Source organism: Gopherus flavomarginatus, chromosome 3, assembly GCF_025201925.1.
Source record: "Gopherus flavomarginatus isolate rGopFla2 chromosome 3, rGopFla2.mat.asm, whole genome shotgun sequence".
NCBI classification, from domain to species: Eukaryota; Metazoa; Chordata; order Testudines; family Testudinidae; genus Gopherus; species Gopherus flavomarginatus.
This window is the reverse complement of record NC_066619.1, coordinates 87,443,289-87,460,527: the sequence shown is the minus strand read 5'-3', so window position 1 is coordinate 87,460,527 and position 17,239 is coordinate 87,443,289. Positions and strand designations below refer to the sequence as shown.

Here is a 17,239-nt window from a genome sequence, read left to right as displayed (position 1 = left end):
GAACATGAAACATATCAATAACAAAATTAAACATATATAATTTTCATTTGTGGCTGCCGGCAATGAAAGTATGGTACTGATTGATACACCAATAATAAATTAACATTGATAATTCACTGGGAAATTTTGTAACAAATGAATTTTCTTCCATAAGATCTTTCATAACAATAATTCTGTGGATCATTGTCCCTATACCATGAGACGTATAAAATACTTCTCTTTTCAGGAAACTATAGGAATACGTAGTGGTCGCCATCAGAAAATAAATATTTACAGACTGTTATCATATATTAGTATCTGAGATACTTGATTTATTTCCTAGTCTAAGTACAGGCAAACACTTAAGTATCTCATATCCTACAGTGAGGTAACTATGGATGAATCCAGACGGTTAATTGTGCTTTCAGTTGCATGAGTGAAAATCTGGAAAAACTCCATTATTTCAGTGGAATTACTTTTGATTTACAATGGCGTACCTAAGAAGAAAATTTGGTCATAACTATTCAATGGTGAAAACTGCATGACTATCCCTAAGTATAAAGTACAAACTACTACATGATTTGCAACAATAACAGCTTCCTAGATAGTATCACTGATCAAGATAGTGTATGACATTTCAAAATGCTGTGTAAGGACAGAAAGTAGAGAGACTATTTGGTTTGATATTGTTACTCAAGTGCAGCAGGAATGCATTTTAGCATCCCTACTTTTTGGCAACATCAAAGGAAAATACAGGAGTTACGTGGAGTGGAGGAAAACTTCAAGATTTTGATTTTGCAGATGACATGGTTTGATTGGACAAAGACGACAATGCTATGAAAAAGACCGCTATCAGTGTCAAATGTGAGGCTGCCAAATTTAGATTAAGAATCAGCCAAAAAAAAAATAGTGTCATGATCATTGAAAGAGACGTCAGTAATGATGGTGCATATGTGAAAGATAGCGAAGATGGTGGCATGGTTAACAAGACTGTGTATCTTGGAAACACAATCAGAGCTGATGGTTAATTCTATAAAGAGGCAGAAGCAAGAATTGGGAAGGCATTGGAGCTTTTATGAGACAGGCAAACATCTGCAAAAATAAGTAGGTCCCCACAAGAACCAAGATAAAGTTATACAATGTCATCGTGACACGTATAGTTTTATGCACTTCTGAAACTTGTCTAGTTCTAGAAGCTCACAACAGAAAACAATACAGTCTATCAGAGATGTTGGTGAAAAGCAGTTGGTGTCCGCTGGTGGGCTAAAGTAATTAATACTGATATGTTACAGAGGACTAGTCAATAGACTGCAGAGACAATGACTCAAGAAAGAAGGCCGAAGTGGTTTGGTTATGACGTACAGATATCAAAAAACATTCCTAGACAAGCCCTTGACGGGATATCACCTGCTGAAATGTGGAAAAGAAGACAGTGGATGACATGACATGCTGCTGCATAGAAACAGACTATGATGGAGCAAGAAACAGCACTAGAGAGACAGAAGTGGATTCTGGTTTGCCTCTGGTGTCACTAGGCATGGGGATGTCTAATCTATTCTTTCCCCCACTCTGTCCATGCGTTGCAGGAAAAGAGAAAATGGCTTGTCAGATCTGGAGTGTGAGGACCTGTCACTATAACAATAAGAATAGCACTCCTATGCTTTGGCAATTAAGGGGCAGTGGAGATAGACATGGGAGGGAATGAGAAAGAGGGAGAAGATACAGAACAGAAAGAATGGAAGAGCAGAGGTAATGGATGAAGTAACATTGGATAGAGAGAGTGAGGAAAGGGAAAAATGAAGAGAAAAATTGGAGAGTGAAAAAAGAAAGGAGATAGCAGGTAAAAAGCGAAACAATTTGGATGGAAATTATACCCTTCTTTGTATTCCATAGCCATAAGGGTCCAACAATTCAGAGGGTGAATCTTGACCCCACTGAAGTCAATGTGAGTTTTGCCCTTGACTTCAGTGGAGCCATAAGTGTACATTTACACTGCAGAGAAAGAGACACACCAATCTACACACTTGGGCTGGAACCTGGGCTCCGAGACCCAGAAGGAGAGTGTGTCTCAGAGCCCAGGCTCCAGCCCAAGCCTGAATGTCAACACTGCTATTTTTTGTTTGCGGCCCAAGCCCTCTGAGCCCAAGTCAGCTGACCTGGGCTCAGAGATTCAGTGCCACAGATGTTTTTACTGTAGTGTACACATATCCTGAGTGTGCCTGTCCCTCACTCTAGCGCTGGAAATTTGAGAGGTAGGATTAATGTTCTATATGGAATAAAATACCAAGGGCAGAAATAGAAGTTATAACTAAGGCTATGATTTAGCCATGGGTATTTTTAGTAAAAGTCATGGAGAAGTCACGGGGCTGCAGAGCCATGCCAGCAGAGGCCAGTGTGGCTGTTCCCTGGGGTCAGCCACACTGGCCATTGCAGAAGTCACAGAGGTTGCAGAAAGTCACAGAATCTGTGACTTCCGTGACCTCCATGACATACACAGAGCCCTAGTTATAACTATACATTGTTTCAAAAAGGCATCAGACCACTATTTGTGTGTTTACCAATTCTAACTTAATTGAAGTGATAGAGTTTTAAACAGACGGTCTTGCATTCTTCCATCTTTGAATTTTTCCTCTCTGTAAGTTTATTTGTAAAATTAGGAAAAGGACTACAAGAATAAAAGAGCAAACTCCCTTCTTATTATCAAAAGGTAGAAATATTAGTAGTGACATCAGAATGGATTAAAACTGAACCCTCTTAAAAAGATGGGAAGCAATTTGTAGAAATGTATACACTTGCTCAGTCCTGAACCTACTGTGACAAACCCAAACCAGTGGAGTACAGGAGTCTGGTTGAGGGCAAATATACTGGTCACTGGATGAGTAGTTTTCTGTTCCCTGAGTGACCAGAGCAAGGGCTGCACTAGAGTAATCAGGAACCTGCTAGAACCAGTTAAGGCAGACAGGCTGATTAGAACACCTGCAGCTAATCAAGGCAGGCTAATCGGGGCACCTGGGTTTAAAAAGGAGCTCACTCCAGTCAGGGAAGGTGGGAGCCAGAGGAGAGGAAGTGTGTGTGAGGACCTGGGAGCAAGAGGCACAAGGAGCTGAGAGTGAGAGAGTGTGCTGCTGGAGGACTAAGGAGTACAAGCGTTATCAGACACCAGGAGGAAGGTCTTGTGGTGAGGATAAAGAAGGTTTTTGGAGGAGGCCATGGGAAAGTAGCCCAGGGAGTTGTAGCTGTCATGCAGCTGTTACAGGAGGCACTATAGACAGCTGCAATCCACAGGGCCCTGGGCTGGAACCCGGTGTAGAGGCTGGGCCCCGGTTCCCCCCAAACCTCCCAACTCCTGATCAGACACAGGAGGAGTTGACCCAGACTGTGGGGAAGATCACTGAGGTGAGCAAATCTGCCAATAAGCGCAGGACTCACCAAGGTAGAGGAGGAACTTTGTCACACTACCCTTAACAGATTGTCAGCTATGATGAATCACAGCTAATGTAGGTTTATGATAAACTACAGTACTCTAGGGCAGTGGTTCTCAATCAGGGGTACATGTAACCCGTGGGGGTACTCAGAGGTCTTCCAGGTGGTACATCAACTCATCTAGATATTTGCCTAGTTTTAAAACAGGCTATATAAAAAGCACTAGCAAAGTCAATACAAAGTAAAGTTTCATAGACAATGATTTGTTTACACTGCTCTGTATACTATACACTGAAATGTAAGTACAATATTTATATTCCAGTTGATTTATTTTATAATTATATGGTACAAATGAGGAAGTAAGCAGTTTTTCAGTAACAATGTGATGTGATACTTTTGTATTTTCATATCTGATTTTGTGTGTGTTTAGGTGAGGTGAAATTTGGGGGTACGCAAGACAAATCAGACTCTGGAAAGGGGTACAGTAGTTTGGAAATGTTGAGAGTTTACTCCCTAGAGCAGTGGCTGACACTACTAATTTCATGTATTAATGTTCTGAGAAAAAAAATTAAAAACCCAATAGTTTTATATGACCTGCATATACGTATCTGTTTACTTAAAATTAGAAGGGGGAAACATTTTTGTTATTTTTCTTTATTATGCAAATTGAAAACATCAATCACCATCAGCTTTATTACACTCCAAATCTGCACATTTATGGTGAATTTCCTCAGCCTCTAAAAAGGACCTTTCCCATTTTCACAATTCCTTGCAAGGAACAAATACAATAGACTACACATTACTTTTTTCAAAAGCACTCCACTGCAATGCTCAATGAGGACAGCATTAGGAGTTTCAGTTACAGAAAGGAAGTTGTTTATTCCATAAATTTATAAGATTTTACAATAAGTCAAAACCACAACAAACGGTTCTTAACTATATTTACTGTAATTTTATTTGTAAGTACTGACTTAATACAACTGAAAAGATCTCGTCATTGAAATGAGTACGTTGCAATTGTTCTAGACTTTAGGGCATATGTGGAAGAGTCAATCTTCTATTTTCTGAAAGCTCTATTCTTGAACTCCAGGTAAGTGTGAAAACAACTCATTCATAAAGAAATAAAAATAAACAGACTTTCCTTACCTGTCTATAATACCACACAAGTCTATCTGAAGGTTACTGAAGTTACTAAGGGAATTTTGCTGTACTGAAATTAGATCCACTGCTTTACTACCAATGGTAATAAGTCTCATACATCCTTGAAAACCAGCACATGGACTTTTACATTCAGAGCTGTTGCCATTGTTAGGACAACCTGAAACAAAAACAAAAATAACTGATTTTGGAAAAGACTGATCTTACAAAATCAATTTGTATATTTCAATCCATACTCTAAAAGCAGATTGAAAGCTGCTGATTTCCTGTCTCTGAGGGCTTTGTGGAGAGAGTTTAGCCACGAGCTCCTTTGAATGACGACTTTGAACCTCTTGGCCTTGTAGTGTAACACTATAATTCTCTTTTTGTTCCTGTGCACTATGTGATTTTTATAAGGAATTACATCAAAGAACTGGGGTAAAAAATAACCCAAACATCAAAACCTAAATTCAAATGAGGTTTATCTTTACAGAAATAAGCTGTTCACAAACACACTGTTGTTATCAGTGAAAATATTCAGTGAGTGTGACTTGGAAATGTTACAACTCTTACACAATCCAAGTTAAAATAAAAATAAAAGGAGCTACTGAATATACTGATGTTTAATTATTATTGTACTTTTTGTTTTGGTAATTTTTAAAAGGTATACATATATATTATCTTTGAACACACAAATATAGTGCCCGTAAAATATATAAATGAAGTCCTTTGAAAGAAACCTGATCAGCAGGCATATTGTGAAAATGTTGCTGCAGGGGAAGAAAAGGATATAATGAATAGATCATAGTAAATGAATACTATATGTAAATCAGTTATCTACTGTAGTATTCAGGTTGTTTTTGGAGAGAAGGGGACTTCCATTTAGGACTCATTCACTTTGATATACAAAGCAGTAATAGGTTACTGAGCAGCTACATGACAAAATATGCCTCCAATTTATTTGTTTGCTGGCTTTCTTCCAGAGGTCAACATTACAAGAGGAAGGATGCACAGGGATGCTACTTTGCTCTTAATCAAATAATATAGCCTCCTGGGTGAGATCCAACAAAGAGCTTCTTGTCTCCTAATGTTTGCATGCAATGACTTAAAGACACTTCCACATTCCATTGAGCTAACAGGTATTTTCTAAATCCTGCAAAAGGATGGTGGCATTTATTGTATGGGAAAATGAAAACTAAGGAATACATTGAAGTGAGGGAAAAACAGCACTGAAAGCCTGGAGAGATTTTCAAAAAGTACTGTATACTACAGAACATGAAGGAAAACAAGAGCTTCTTCTCCGGCAAGGCATTGACTCCCTTAACTCTTATTGTTTTGTATAGGAGTTGAACGTGCTTAGGACTTCATCAGTATTGGAACGTAAGAATTACAACATTTTAATCATATACTACTCAATGGGACTAAAGATTTTATACATGGAAAAAATAAGCAGTTCTGTCCTAATTCACATCCTTGTATGTCAATGGATTTGCAAGAGTCCAAGGGAGGGCAAAATTACCCCCCCCCAGAACCTTAAAAATCTATTTTATTATAATAAATAAAATATTATGTGTAAAATAATAACCCACAAGAACCTTAAAGATCTGTTTTATTAAACAGGTTTTATGTAACTTGTGGTAAGACGATCACTAATTGAATATTTACAATTAATTGTGCATTTTTAAAAGAACTAGCTCACAGATCATTAGAAGTTTAATTAATTTTGCAGTTACTTCTTTTCCTCATAGCATTCTGAAGTTCTATTATTTTCTCCAGAATAAATTTAATCTAGTCTCATATTCTTTCATAACCTTTTGTCTTTTGAAATATTTTGTCTTCTCATCATTCTATATAAAGAATAAATATTTTACATTAATGTTAATGAAAGTGGTCTTCAGGCTTGTGGTCAGCATTCTAAGTAATATATCAAAGTGAAAGCAATAATTCCATAAATCATGCAATGTTCACCCAATGTGAATATGTATTTTTCATTAATTTCTCCTCGTCCTTACAGTTGCCAATCACTACTACCATTTCCAAGTACAAGAACTGGAATATTTGGCATTTTCTTGACTCCTGTGTGATCTGTGCTCGTGTTTGCCGACAAACCTAAAGAATTTCCAAACAAATTAAACAGATTCTTAGCAAAGATTAAATCTCTCTCTAATATTTTGTATTCCCTATGAAAATACATTCTTCTACTGGAATGCTTCTCTTCATATTTATACAGGTGTACAGAGACACACTACATATTTCAACAAATTCCAACATGACATGACAAAAAGAAAGGGTGTTCCAAACTCCGTTGATTTTCATCAGCTATTTCCCAAGTTTGGATGACATTGTACAGGCTGCTGACTTGATCATAAAACTATACTCAGAGAAGCTGAGGGGTGGTTAGTCAATTAGAGATTTCAGTGGTTTTGGCATTAATTTTACCCCCAAAAGATGCACAGAAGTGTTCTGTTGTACAGCTTAATTGGTTATGTCATTTTTTACAACTGCTCATGTCCCTTCTGACGTGGACACCTGTGCTATTAGCTCTGCAGTGTTCACCGGTGCAAAGCACATAATCAGATGTGAGAGCCGAGAGCCAAGAGCCGTGCAGAAAATAAAAACATGAAACAAGATTTTCCCCTTGTTTAAACAAAAATATAACAGATATTATCAATCTCTGCCTATTTATTTAGTTTTTTACATGGTGGACCTCACACGTTGGTATCCAAAGAAGCCTTCATATTAATCTAAGTCACTTTTGAAAATGGGAAGTAGGTCCTTCTAAAAATGTTGCCCATGATGATCATTATGATCCCTTCTGGCTTTAGAATCTATGAAATTTGTATTTACAGCAATTAGCCATTTAAATAGTTACAGTGAGTATTGCAATTCCTAGATTCATAGATTATAAGGCCAAAGAGATCATTGTGATCATCTAGTCTGACATCTTGTATAACACAGGCTACAGATCTCCCCTGAATTAATTATCATTTGAACTAGAGTACCTTTTAGGGAAAAAAAACAAAAACACATCCTATATATTGATTTTAAAACTTCCAGGATGAAAAATCCACAAGAGAATTCATCATACTAAGTACAGAAAATATTGCAAATACCACAACTACTATATAAATAGTAAAAGACAAGTTTTTAAAGGTGCCAATTACACAATGAATATACATAATCTTCCAGGGGATAGTTCCATTAGTAAGTAAGTATGCATTTTAACTAAGAAATTAAAGTACAACTTACTGCTGAAGCAAACAGAACTGCCAAGAATTAATTATTTTTCAAATGCTCTCAAAACTTCAAGACACCAAAAACTTCAGTACAGCTGTACACATTAGTTACCACCTAAGTGAGAGTGCAGCAATGAAAATTAACACCTGCAGATAATAGCCATTACTATATCTCAACATCATAATAATTAGGAGCAGAAAAAGATGCTGCAGTAAACCCAGGCTTGATTATTTCCTGTGACAGAGCTCCTCTTCGCATGTTTAGGTGGGAGGGGATAAAACTTCCTGATTCTTAGGGCCAACCACAGCCCTAATTGTTATAACAGTGCAATATAGGGGACTATATTTTCAAAAGTGCCTTATGACTTTGGGTTCCCAGACTGAGTTTTAGAGAGTGCTGAGCAGCCACACTTGAAAGTCAGGCCTCTTTAAGGAGATTCAAGTTGAGAAAATGAAACATGAGGCAAGCCAAATGATTAGGCACATTTGAAAATGTAGGCCATGAATAACAAGCATTGCTTTTTTATAGGCATCGCAGCTCTAAGCCTATGCTCAAACATGGCATCTGTATGGCCAATTGTCGGTCAAAAGGTCACATTGGTACCGTGTGCAACACCATAGTGCGGTGTGCTACATTATAGTGCCGTGTCACCTAAGGGTCAGGCTAGTGCCTTGTGCAAAAATACCAGCGTGCCGTGTGCATAAGGGTAGTGTGCTGTATGCAGATCCTGTTTACATGGAGGGCTCCAGCTTGGAACCTGGAAGGCAAAGGAGCTGGGGACCAATCAGATGTTGACACGAGTAAGAGAGCTTTCGAATAAAACCATGTCTCACGCCAAGATCTGCAGGAGTATCCGCATGTTAGCTGGAAGGCCTGGATCCCCCTTCCAGCTAGAAGGGTCTCCTGCAGATTTTGCCAGCTCGTGTCATGTCAGGATTATTTCCCGCCAATTCGTCATGCCCTTGGTGTCTGTACTGCTGGTCAGTTGCGCCTGGAGTATGGTATTTGCATTCTAATTTCTGTGAATATTCTGTTTGCTTAGCCTCTTTTCTTTTTCCCTTCCTTATTTGGTACAGAACTGTATATATTATTGTTATTTGGTGCAAAGTTGTGTATATAGTATATGAGAGTTAAATTGGTGTATTAATTGCTATTGTGGTTAATTGTTGTATTTTACAGTATTTGGTTAATGTGCGCACAGTTTATTTAGTTTTTGTGTATCTGTTCTGGATTTTAGTAAGCAGTTAATTATAGATTGTTTGATTTCTTGTTGTTGGATGTAAATAGATTGTTTCAAGTTGTGTGTAGATTCTTGTTCTGATAGTATTGCTAGTTGGTAAAAGTGCTCCTCCCCAGCCCAAGTTATAATGTATCCCGTTAATAAACAGCCACTTGGTTCGAACTTTCAGTCTGTCACATTTTGATTTTCCTCACTCGATCAAAAACTTACTCGAACCTGCATTAGTCTTGGACAATAGGCTGTTATATATAAACAGAAATAGCATTTTTCACCTCCAAAGTAGTAGGTGTCTCCTGAATAAATATGTGTAGGTACAGCAGCATGAGCAGATGAGGTTACGTCATTGTCCACCATTAGGTTCATACGACTTCGTTTGGCAGACAAGGAAACTGAATGCCACTGGCCATTATTTAATCCAACACCTAGGAGGAAAAACAAGAGTAAGCGGAAACACCTACAAGTACTATTTGTTAAAATAGTTTATCTTCATAGGTTTTAATTGGAAAGAATATGATCAGCATTTAATAAACTACAGTTACTCAGATATACAAAGAAAGAAAAAAGAAAGATGGGATATCACTATATCGTGAAAACACAGAACCTTCTTCCATTCCTTTTCCTTGCTTTTGATAGTTAAAATACCATCCCTGGATGGCAAGTGATGTTCCTAATTATCAATAACACATCTCTTTAAAGTTAGTGCCTATTTTTGTGTCCTAACTGAGTAGGGGCTTCTGAAAAGAAGCACACAGATGCTTTATACAATTTCAGATTAAGATTCCACAGACCCTGCCGTTCACAGAACAAAGCAAGCAGCTTCTCTAACCATGACTAAATGAACTCTTCAGTAAAACTCCCAACCTGGAATGAACTCCCATGATCCAGCTGCTATAATTAATACTCTAACAGAAAAACCTGGCATGCATAATGGAATGAATTCTCCATAAACACTACATCAACAGAAAATGCCCCCTCTCAGTCTAAGAAGGTTACAGTTAAGACATAATCATGGTGTCTGATACAGTACTTTACAGATAGCACACAACATTATGGTCGCTATTACTAGGACATTATTTAATCTTTGAAAATCAAATGCAGCCATTACCTGGAAACCCACAACAATATCAAAATGTTGTAAATGCTGGGATTACTAATGGAACTGTCATGTCAATGTTACATTATTTATTTTTGTTTGGTTGTCTGTTTTATAGGGACTTTGGGGAAGATGTCTTGAGATTGTTTACCAAGAGTTCAGGCATACAAGACCAGTTGATATTAACTAGAATTGTATAGGGGAATATATCAGGTAACAAACTAAAGCCCCCATCCACATGCTTAAGTGCAGTCTTGAATAAGAATCCTCTTTTGAATCAGGACCAAATGATGTAGCCCTTGAAATATTAAGGGCTCTTTTCTTCACTTGTATACTCTGCAGAGAGATTAGATTTGTGTGTTATTTGAGTAACTGGTTTTCCTATTTATTTTCATTTATTTCTACAGAATGTAGAATTTGGTGTGTATTCTGGGAAAAATTGCAAGCAATTTGAAGCATGCATTTATGCTAAAAACAGAGAAAGGAAAACATAACAAAAAGGAAGAAAAGGTTCAGATGGCTAAATTACTCATAAACCAGGATTATTTAAAGTATACCTCTACCTCGATATAATGCTGTCCTCAGGAGCCAAAAAATCTTACTGTGTTATAGGTAAAACTGCGTTATATCGAACTTGCTTTGATCTACCGGAGTGCACAGCCCCGCCCCCTCGAAGCACTGCTTTACCGCGTTATATCTGAATTTGTGTTATATCGAGGTAGAGATGTATTATAAAACAAGCGCATAAGAGAGTTTTAACTCGCACAGCAGCACACACTGAGCATATAAATCTGTCTCACAGACCTTGGCAAAATGACGAGAGGTGTATATCCACATGGATATATTGTCTGTGAAGAAGTTCTCTAATATATTGGACACTAACATGTTGTTTCTCTACATTAGACTTACCTATCTTTTGTCTTTCCCTATTTGTTTTTCCACTCCAACAAGCACATTTGTTGTGGACTCTAAAAGGAGAAATGTATTCTCTATTCAAATTAGAATTCTGCTATATCCTCTCCTTAGGCGGAATCTCAGGAGAACTGGGGCTATAGATTGTCTTGTCCTGCCCTCATGCCTTGTCAAGGAGGAATCCTTTCCAAAACTCAGTGCCAGAGAGCAAAAGGGGTTGTTTACTGCCATTCTGCCAAAATCCTGACACTGATTCTTTGGACCAGCAATGTTCAATGGAAAGAGGGTATCTGAAGATCTAAAGTGTGCTCCTCCTTACTTCCCAAGAAAAGGGAAACAAAATATTTAAGTGGCAGATCTGGTGGCTCTAGCAGTAGTTAGAAGCTCTGTTACATGGTGGCACCCACGTCTCATGAGCAGCCTGTGACCAGGTGTGTGTCTGCACCTCTCTTAGTCTGTGGTGACTCATCAGAGATTTCTCAAGGATTTTGGGTACTCAGGCCGTGTGAGACATAAAACACACCCCTTCCAGTGTATGAGTCCAAGAGAGCCCTTCTGGTGTCCTCAATGATGTCTTTATACAGTCCTAGCCCTGGTATCAAGCTGTACTCCAAGGCTTTGTCCACCTGAGTCACTATACAGTTCAGTTTCCCTTCTGGGAGATGTATCAAAGCCCAATACAGTCTAATCCCTGATCCTCTTTGGGGTCTTCAATCTCCTTTCTGAGGTTAGTTCAACTCCCCTCTCTGGGAATAAGGTCATTCCATCTGTAGCTGGTGAGTGGGATCCAGGCCCAACTACTATTCCTGCTGGGGCCCATGGACCCTATGAATAGAAGCCATGTGCTACTGTGTCCCCTTTAACTCTTCACTATGCTGCTACAGTTCCCTGGGCCACTTCCCTGTGGACCCAGCACCTTCACAATTGCTTCACCCTTACCATAGGGCTGACATCTTGTGCTCAGTCCCAGCAGTGAGCCAAGAACTCCTTCTTGTTTCCCCAGTCCCTGTCAGCAACTGCTCTGTCTGTGGTCCTCAGCTAGCTGGGAACACCAGTCTCAGTCCTTAAGCTCCCAACAACAACTGACTGACTCTAGCTCTGCAGCTCCTTTCATGTGAGCCTGCTGGGCCCTGATTGGCTGCCCCTTGCAGCTTCTCTTTAATTGGCTGTTTCCCAAGCAGCCTCTCTAGGCCACTTGGAGGACTCACCTCCACAGCTCCTTTCTGGGAAAGGGTGTGGTAGGAATTACAAGACTCCAGCAGGGGGCCTCAGTGCCTGGTCACAAGCATAAATAACATTATCTTGCAGGATAAACTGATTTGTGAATTATCTTCTTCAGGAAAACTTCCTATTAATGATATTTACAGAATGTGTTATTTTTCCCAAGGGAAATATTAGAAGCCTTAGCCCAGATTCTCCCTTGTGCTGCCACAATGGTAGACACAAAGCAGCACTAAAATAATTGTACCTGACCATAGAAAGATCATCTCACTATAGTGGGATCCTTTGGTAATAAAGAACTGTCATAGCAACCACTGTTCTTCTCTTGCCAGTGTAGCGCTTCCCTGTACTCTAATGATCTCCAGATGACAAAAAAACAAACAAAACAAAAAACAACCCTTGGGACCATTGGCAGACAGTGTAATTGATAGCAGCCTTCAGGGGGTTGGCTTAGTTTAGGGTTGTTCCAGAATAAAGGGAGTACAAGACTGCCTTGGCTACTGACAACTTTAATATTTGAAACTGGACTGGACAAGGCACAAGAAAAATATGACTCTTATATAGACAGTTATGTAGCATCATGGGGCTGGATTTATATTGAAGTATTTAGACCAGTCGTGGGCAACCTGCGGCCTATCAGGGTAAGCTGATTGTGGGCCGTGTGACATTTTGTGGATGTTGACCACCTACAGGCACGGCCCCCCACAGCTCCCAGTGGCCGGGGTTCACCATTCCTAATCAATGGGAGCTGCGGAAAAGCAGTGGGCCACAAGGACATGCTGGACACCGCTTGTCCCAGCTCTCATTGGCTGGGAATAGTAAATTGCAACCACAGGGAGCTGCAGGGGGCCTGTAGATGGTCAACATCCTCAAAATGTCTCACAGCCCGCAATCAGCTTACTCTTATGGGCCACAAGTTTCCCACCACTGATTTAGACCTATCAGGTGTTATTTTCCATATCTTCCATGATATTCTTAGTACTATTGCACAGATAGAACTAATCACATGTATCAAAGTGTTTTATAAACTTCAAATAAAAAACACCAAAAACCACAACCAGATAAAACAGTTCTAAATGTAAGTCTTTTAATCTGCTCTTGCAAACAACTGAACAAATAATGCAGGATGTTTCTATCAAAGAAGAGCTAAGTATGCCAAAACATAGGATTTGGATCATTTAAATGAAGACATCAAAAGACAAAGTTAAATCTAAGTAAGAATGTTTCCCATTTCCCAGGAATTTAATTAGTTCCCTTACACTACCCACTGTAGGGCTGCCCTTCAAGTGACGGAACAGAACATAAATAGCACATATTCTACAAAACTTCTGTTCGTCATACCACGTTTTTATAATGGCCAAACACAAATGTTGAAAACAAAATAATGTTTGCATATAAGCCATTTTCCCATTCATCAAAGAACAGCATAAGGCCTTGAGGGCCTAAGATAACAGAAATGAAGAAAACATAACAGACACAATCCTTTGACATAGCTCAAGTTCCTCAACATGTCATGTACCCCAACAGCCTGTTGAGTTGTCCTTTCGGCACTGCCTTTTGCCATGCTGGGATGATTTTGGGTTCATGTCTTCATTCAGACTGAAACAGATTTACAGTCTAACAAACTACATCAGCCTCTAATCCTTGGTATAGCATGCAGCCTCAATAAACTTTCTGCTCTTATAGGATTCCATTTTCAAAATATTATCAATGAAAATCACAAGTACTTGAACAATGCAGATTACAGAATGTTCTGTCACAAAGAGGCAGCCTGCATGAGTGACTAAAGTAGAGGAACTAATTTGGTCAATTGGAAATGGGTAATAGAACTTTCACAACACCATCTACTCATGTTTGACTTGTTTATTGTAATTTATTGGGCATGCATAGAAATACACAAAGTTGTCTGGAGATATAGCTCATCTCCACTTTGGACAGAATGCCATCCAGAAGGATGCTATTGGAGTTGCACACCCATTCGGCCCACCCTGGAGTAAGGTCAATAAAGTCCCTTGATTAGACCTGAATGCTATAGAATGGCAGTGGGAGAGGTAAAATGAAACAGTCCAGAGAAAGTCCTCCACTGCAGATATTGACATAAATATATTCAGTTCATTAATCTAGTTATTTGTGTAGGAGGGGTAGTGTAGTGCTGAATGTCTGCAGCAGAGGTCAAGTGGCCACCAGTGTAAATTTTGCTGGTAGAAATGGAATGTTTTTGGTTTTTTTTAAATCTCTCTGTGGAATTTTGACAAGAAACATTTCACAAAAAACAAACAAATCAACAACAATCCCCCACACACAAAAATGAGGAGGAAAATGGTGATTTTAATCATGTTATTAGGGCAATAACCTTTAAAAAAATCCACATAGCCATGTAGGTGGTCAGGTAGGCCACCAACATGGTAGTATGGTAGTATCTGAGCTCTACAATTACACTTTCTACAAAATATCACCCAGAGTTCTGTGTGAGATCACCCGTGACAGAAGGAAAATCACACACACACACACGGCAGCGTGCATGGCTTCTAGTAAGTAATGAAAGACGTTGAGCAGGTCTAGAAGATAATAATGTGTAGATTAACCTGAAGTACAGCATCTGAATGTAATGGTTTTAAAAATCATTTAATTAAAATTACATATTTAAAAAGGCAGTACACATTAATAAACTGGGTAGTAATATCTCGAACATTCATCCATATTGTAACTCAATTTGGACTCATCATTGAACACAAATTAACTTTGTTTCATTTCTTCCTTTCTTCTTTAAACTGTGTTCTATTGCTTTCTGAACATTTGATGACCAACTTGCAAAAGAGGCTTCAAAGGAAAAAAAGATATGAAACAACTCGTCTGTAACAGAAGGCTTTTGCTTATTATAACTTAATCACTCATGAATTTAATATGCCATTCTCCTTTTTATATGACTCAAAAAATCTTTAAAAAACTCATGGTAATGAATTCTGAGAACTATATTGAAACTAATATGCTCTGATTTAATTATCAAATTTTGTATGTGTGAAAACCAGGTCATAAGTCTTTGCCTGTAGGGGAACAAACCTGTCCAACCATCCATAATTTAATTACTCAATCTCCAAATGCAGACTTGATTTGCTTCAGTGAATGTAGCAACAACAAACACTTCAAAAGCTCAAGAAGAAGTTCACAGTATGGTTTTATTAGATAATTCCTGCTTTAGGAGAGAATAGGAGTTGTAGGTTTGTTTATTTGTTTAAGAAATGCAGTAGTGTTCTGCATTTGCATAGACAAATGTTATTCCATATCTCAGACCATATGGAGGGCTTGTTGTATTCATCACATAATAAAGCTAAATCACATTTTAATATAGCATTTCAAGATTTTTTGTGAGGATTTTCAATCAATCGGGAATATGTTATGTATTTTTACTGCCACTTTATAGTTTACTAATTTGTCATACATACATGTCAGTAGTCTAGTTAGAAGTCATACTACCTTTAGCAGGCCTATTAAAGTGACATTGCATTGAAGCCATTTCATTAACATGTATCATATAATTGAGCTGTGATTGAAACAGCTTCTGAAGAAGTCTAATATATCTCAGTAAACTACACATCATTGCCACTCTTACTGTGGAATTAACATTTTCTGATGGTGAGCTTGGGGAAGCATGGTAGTAATTAAAATGGTGCTCTCTGTACATCATTTATTTTAGTTTAAAACACACACTGGACTGATCCTGCTCCCACTGATATCAATAGCTAACCCCCACTTCTTTTCAGTAAGAGCAGGATTGTCATCTTTATGCATATTTCAACATTGCTTATTACCATTACTGGCATGCAATCTTTTCCTGAATTAAAATAAACAATTGTTTAAAAATTCTTATTTTCATCATTATAGACATGTGAAGAGATATTGAGCTGTAGAGTTATATTTAATATTTCCTCACCCCCACACCCAGGAATTAGCATTCTGTATCAGCTGGCATAGATAATGGAGAAGAGGGATCACATCACAGACAGAGAAATGGTGTGTCCTAGTGGACAGGGCACTGAGCTAAAATTCAGGAGACCTCGGTTCCATGCTCAACTCCGTTGCTGACCCAGTGGGGGTCTTTGAGAAAATCTCTGTTTCACTGATTGCCCTCTGCTTTGTCTGTCTTATCCATTTGAACTGTAAGCTCCTCTGGGCAGGAACTGGCTCCTACTACATGTCCACCCAGTACCTAACAACTTTTAAGTGGGACCTCTATGCACTGCTGTAATACAAATATTTTTGTATCAAAAGGAATCACATAATCTCTAGTGAGAACATTGCCAAATATTAGCTTCTTAATAGTCTAATAGTCTAACTGATTTCCCTTTCCCAGATGGAAAATAAGATAAGATGCTCAAATTCTACAGTTAAGGGATTCATGTAAGTACCTGCGGACTTAGGTCCTGATTCTGCAATGCACAGTCATGCAAGTAATTTGTTTCCTGGGAAATTTGTCAGTAGTTTGAAATGTGCACATATGAATGTATGTCAGAAAAGGGAAAAAAAAACACTGCTTTGGAAATCTTCAGGCGTAATACTCACATGAGCAAGGATTACTCATATGAACAAGAGTTCCAGGACTGGACCCTTGGAATGGATCGTTGATCCAAATATAATAGCTCACGCGACACATTTATGCATAGAAATTAATTTTCTGTTACCTGCAGTGATGTCACTTTGTGCTTTTCCTGGTTTATAGATGCTCATTTTAACTTTCCCATCACTCAGATAAAGGAGGAGACCACCGGAAGTCTGGTGTAGTTTAGTGGACAACAAAAGTCCCTCCTTGTTCCAGGTGCGAAACTGAAAACTGATGGACACTTCATCTTGTGCTGATGTGCCAGGCAATGCTAGGTAGCTACCGGAGCTCAGAAAAGTGACAGGAACCATCTGTGCCTCTGAACAAGAGAAGGACATGTTGCCCTGAAAATAAATAAAATAAATGCAGCATTAGGGAATGTTCTGAGAAACACAGTTCA

General features: G+C 38.5%; 1 protein-coding gene across 1 annotated transcript in view; it reads right to left on the bottom strand.

Moving 5' to 3' along the window:
• CNTNAP4 (contactin associated protein family member 4) overlaps positions 1–17,239 on the bottom strand; it is a 290,556-nt gene that overhangs the window by 69,358 nt on the left and 203,959 nt on the right. The window contains exons 8-10 of the mRNA XM_050946065.1: positions 16,922–17,183; positions 9,289–9,438; positions 4,549–4,720 (exon numbers count right to left, since the gene is read on the bottom strand). Coding sequence (XP_050802022.1) covers positions 4,549–4,720; positions 9,289–9,438; positions 16,922–17,183 — 584 coding nt within the window. The remainder of the gene's footprint in view (positions 1–4,548; positions 4,721–9,288; positions 9,439–16,921; positions 17,184–17,239) is intronic.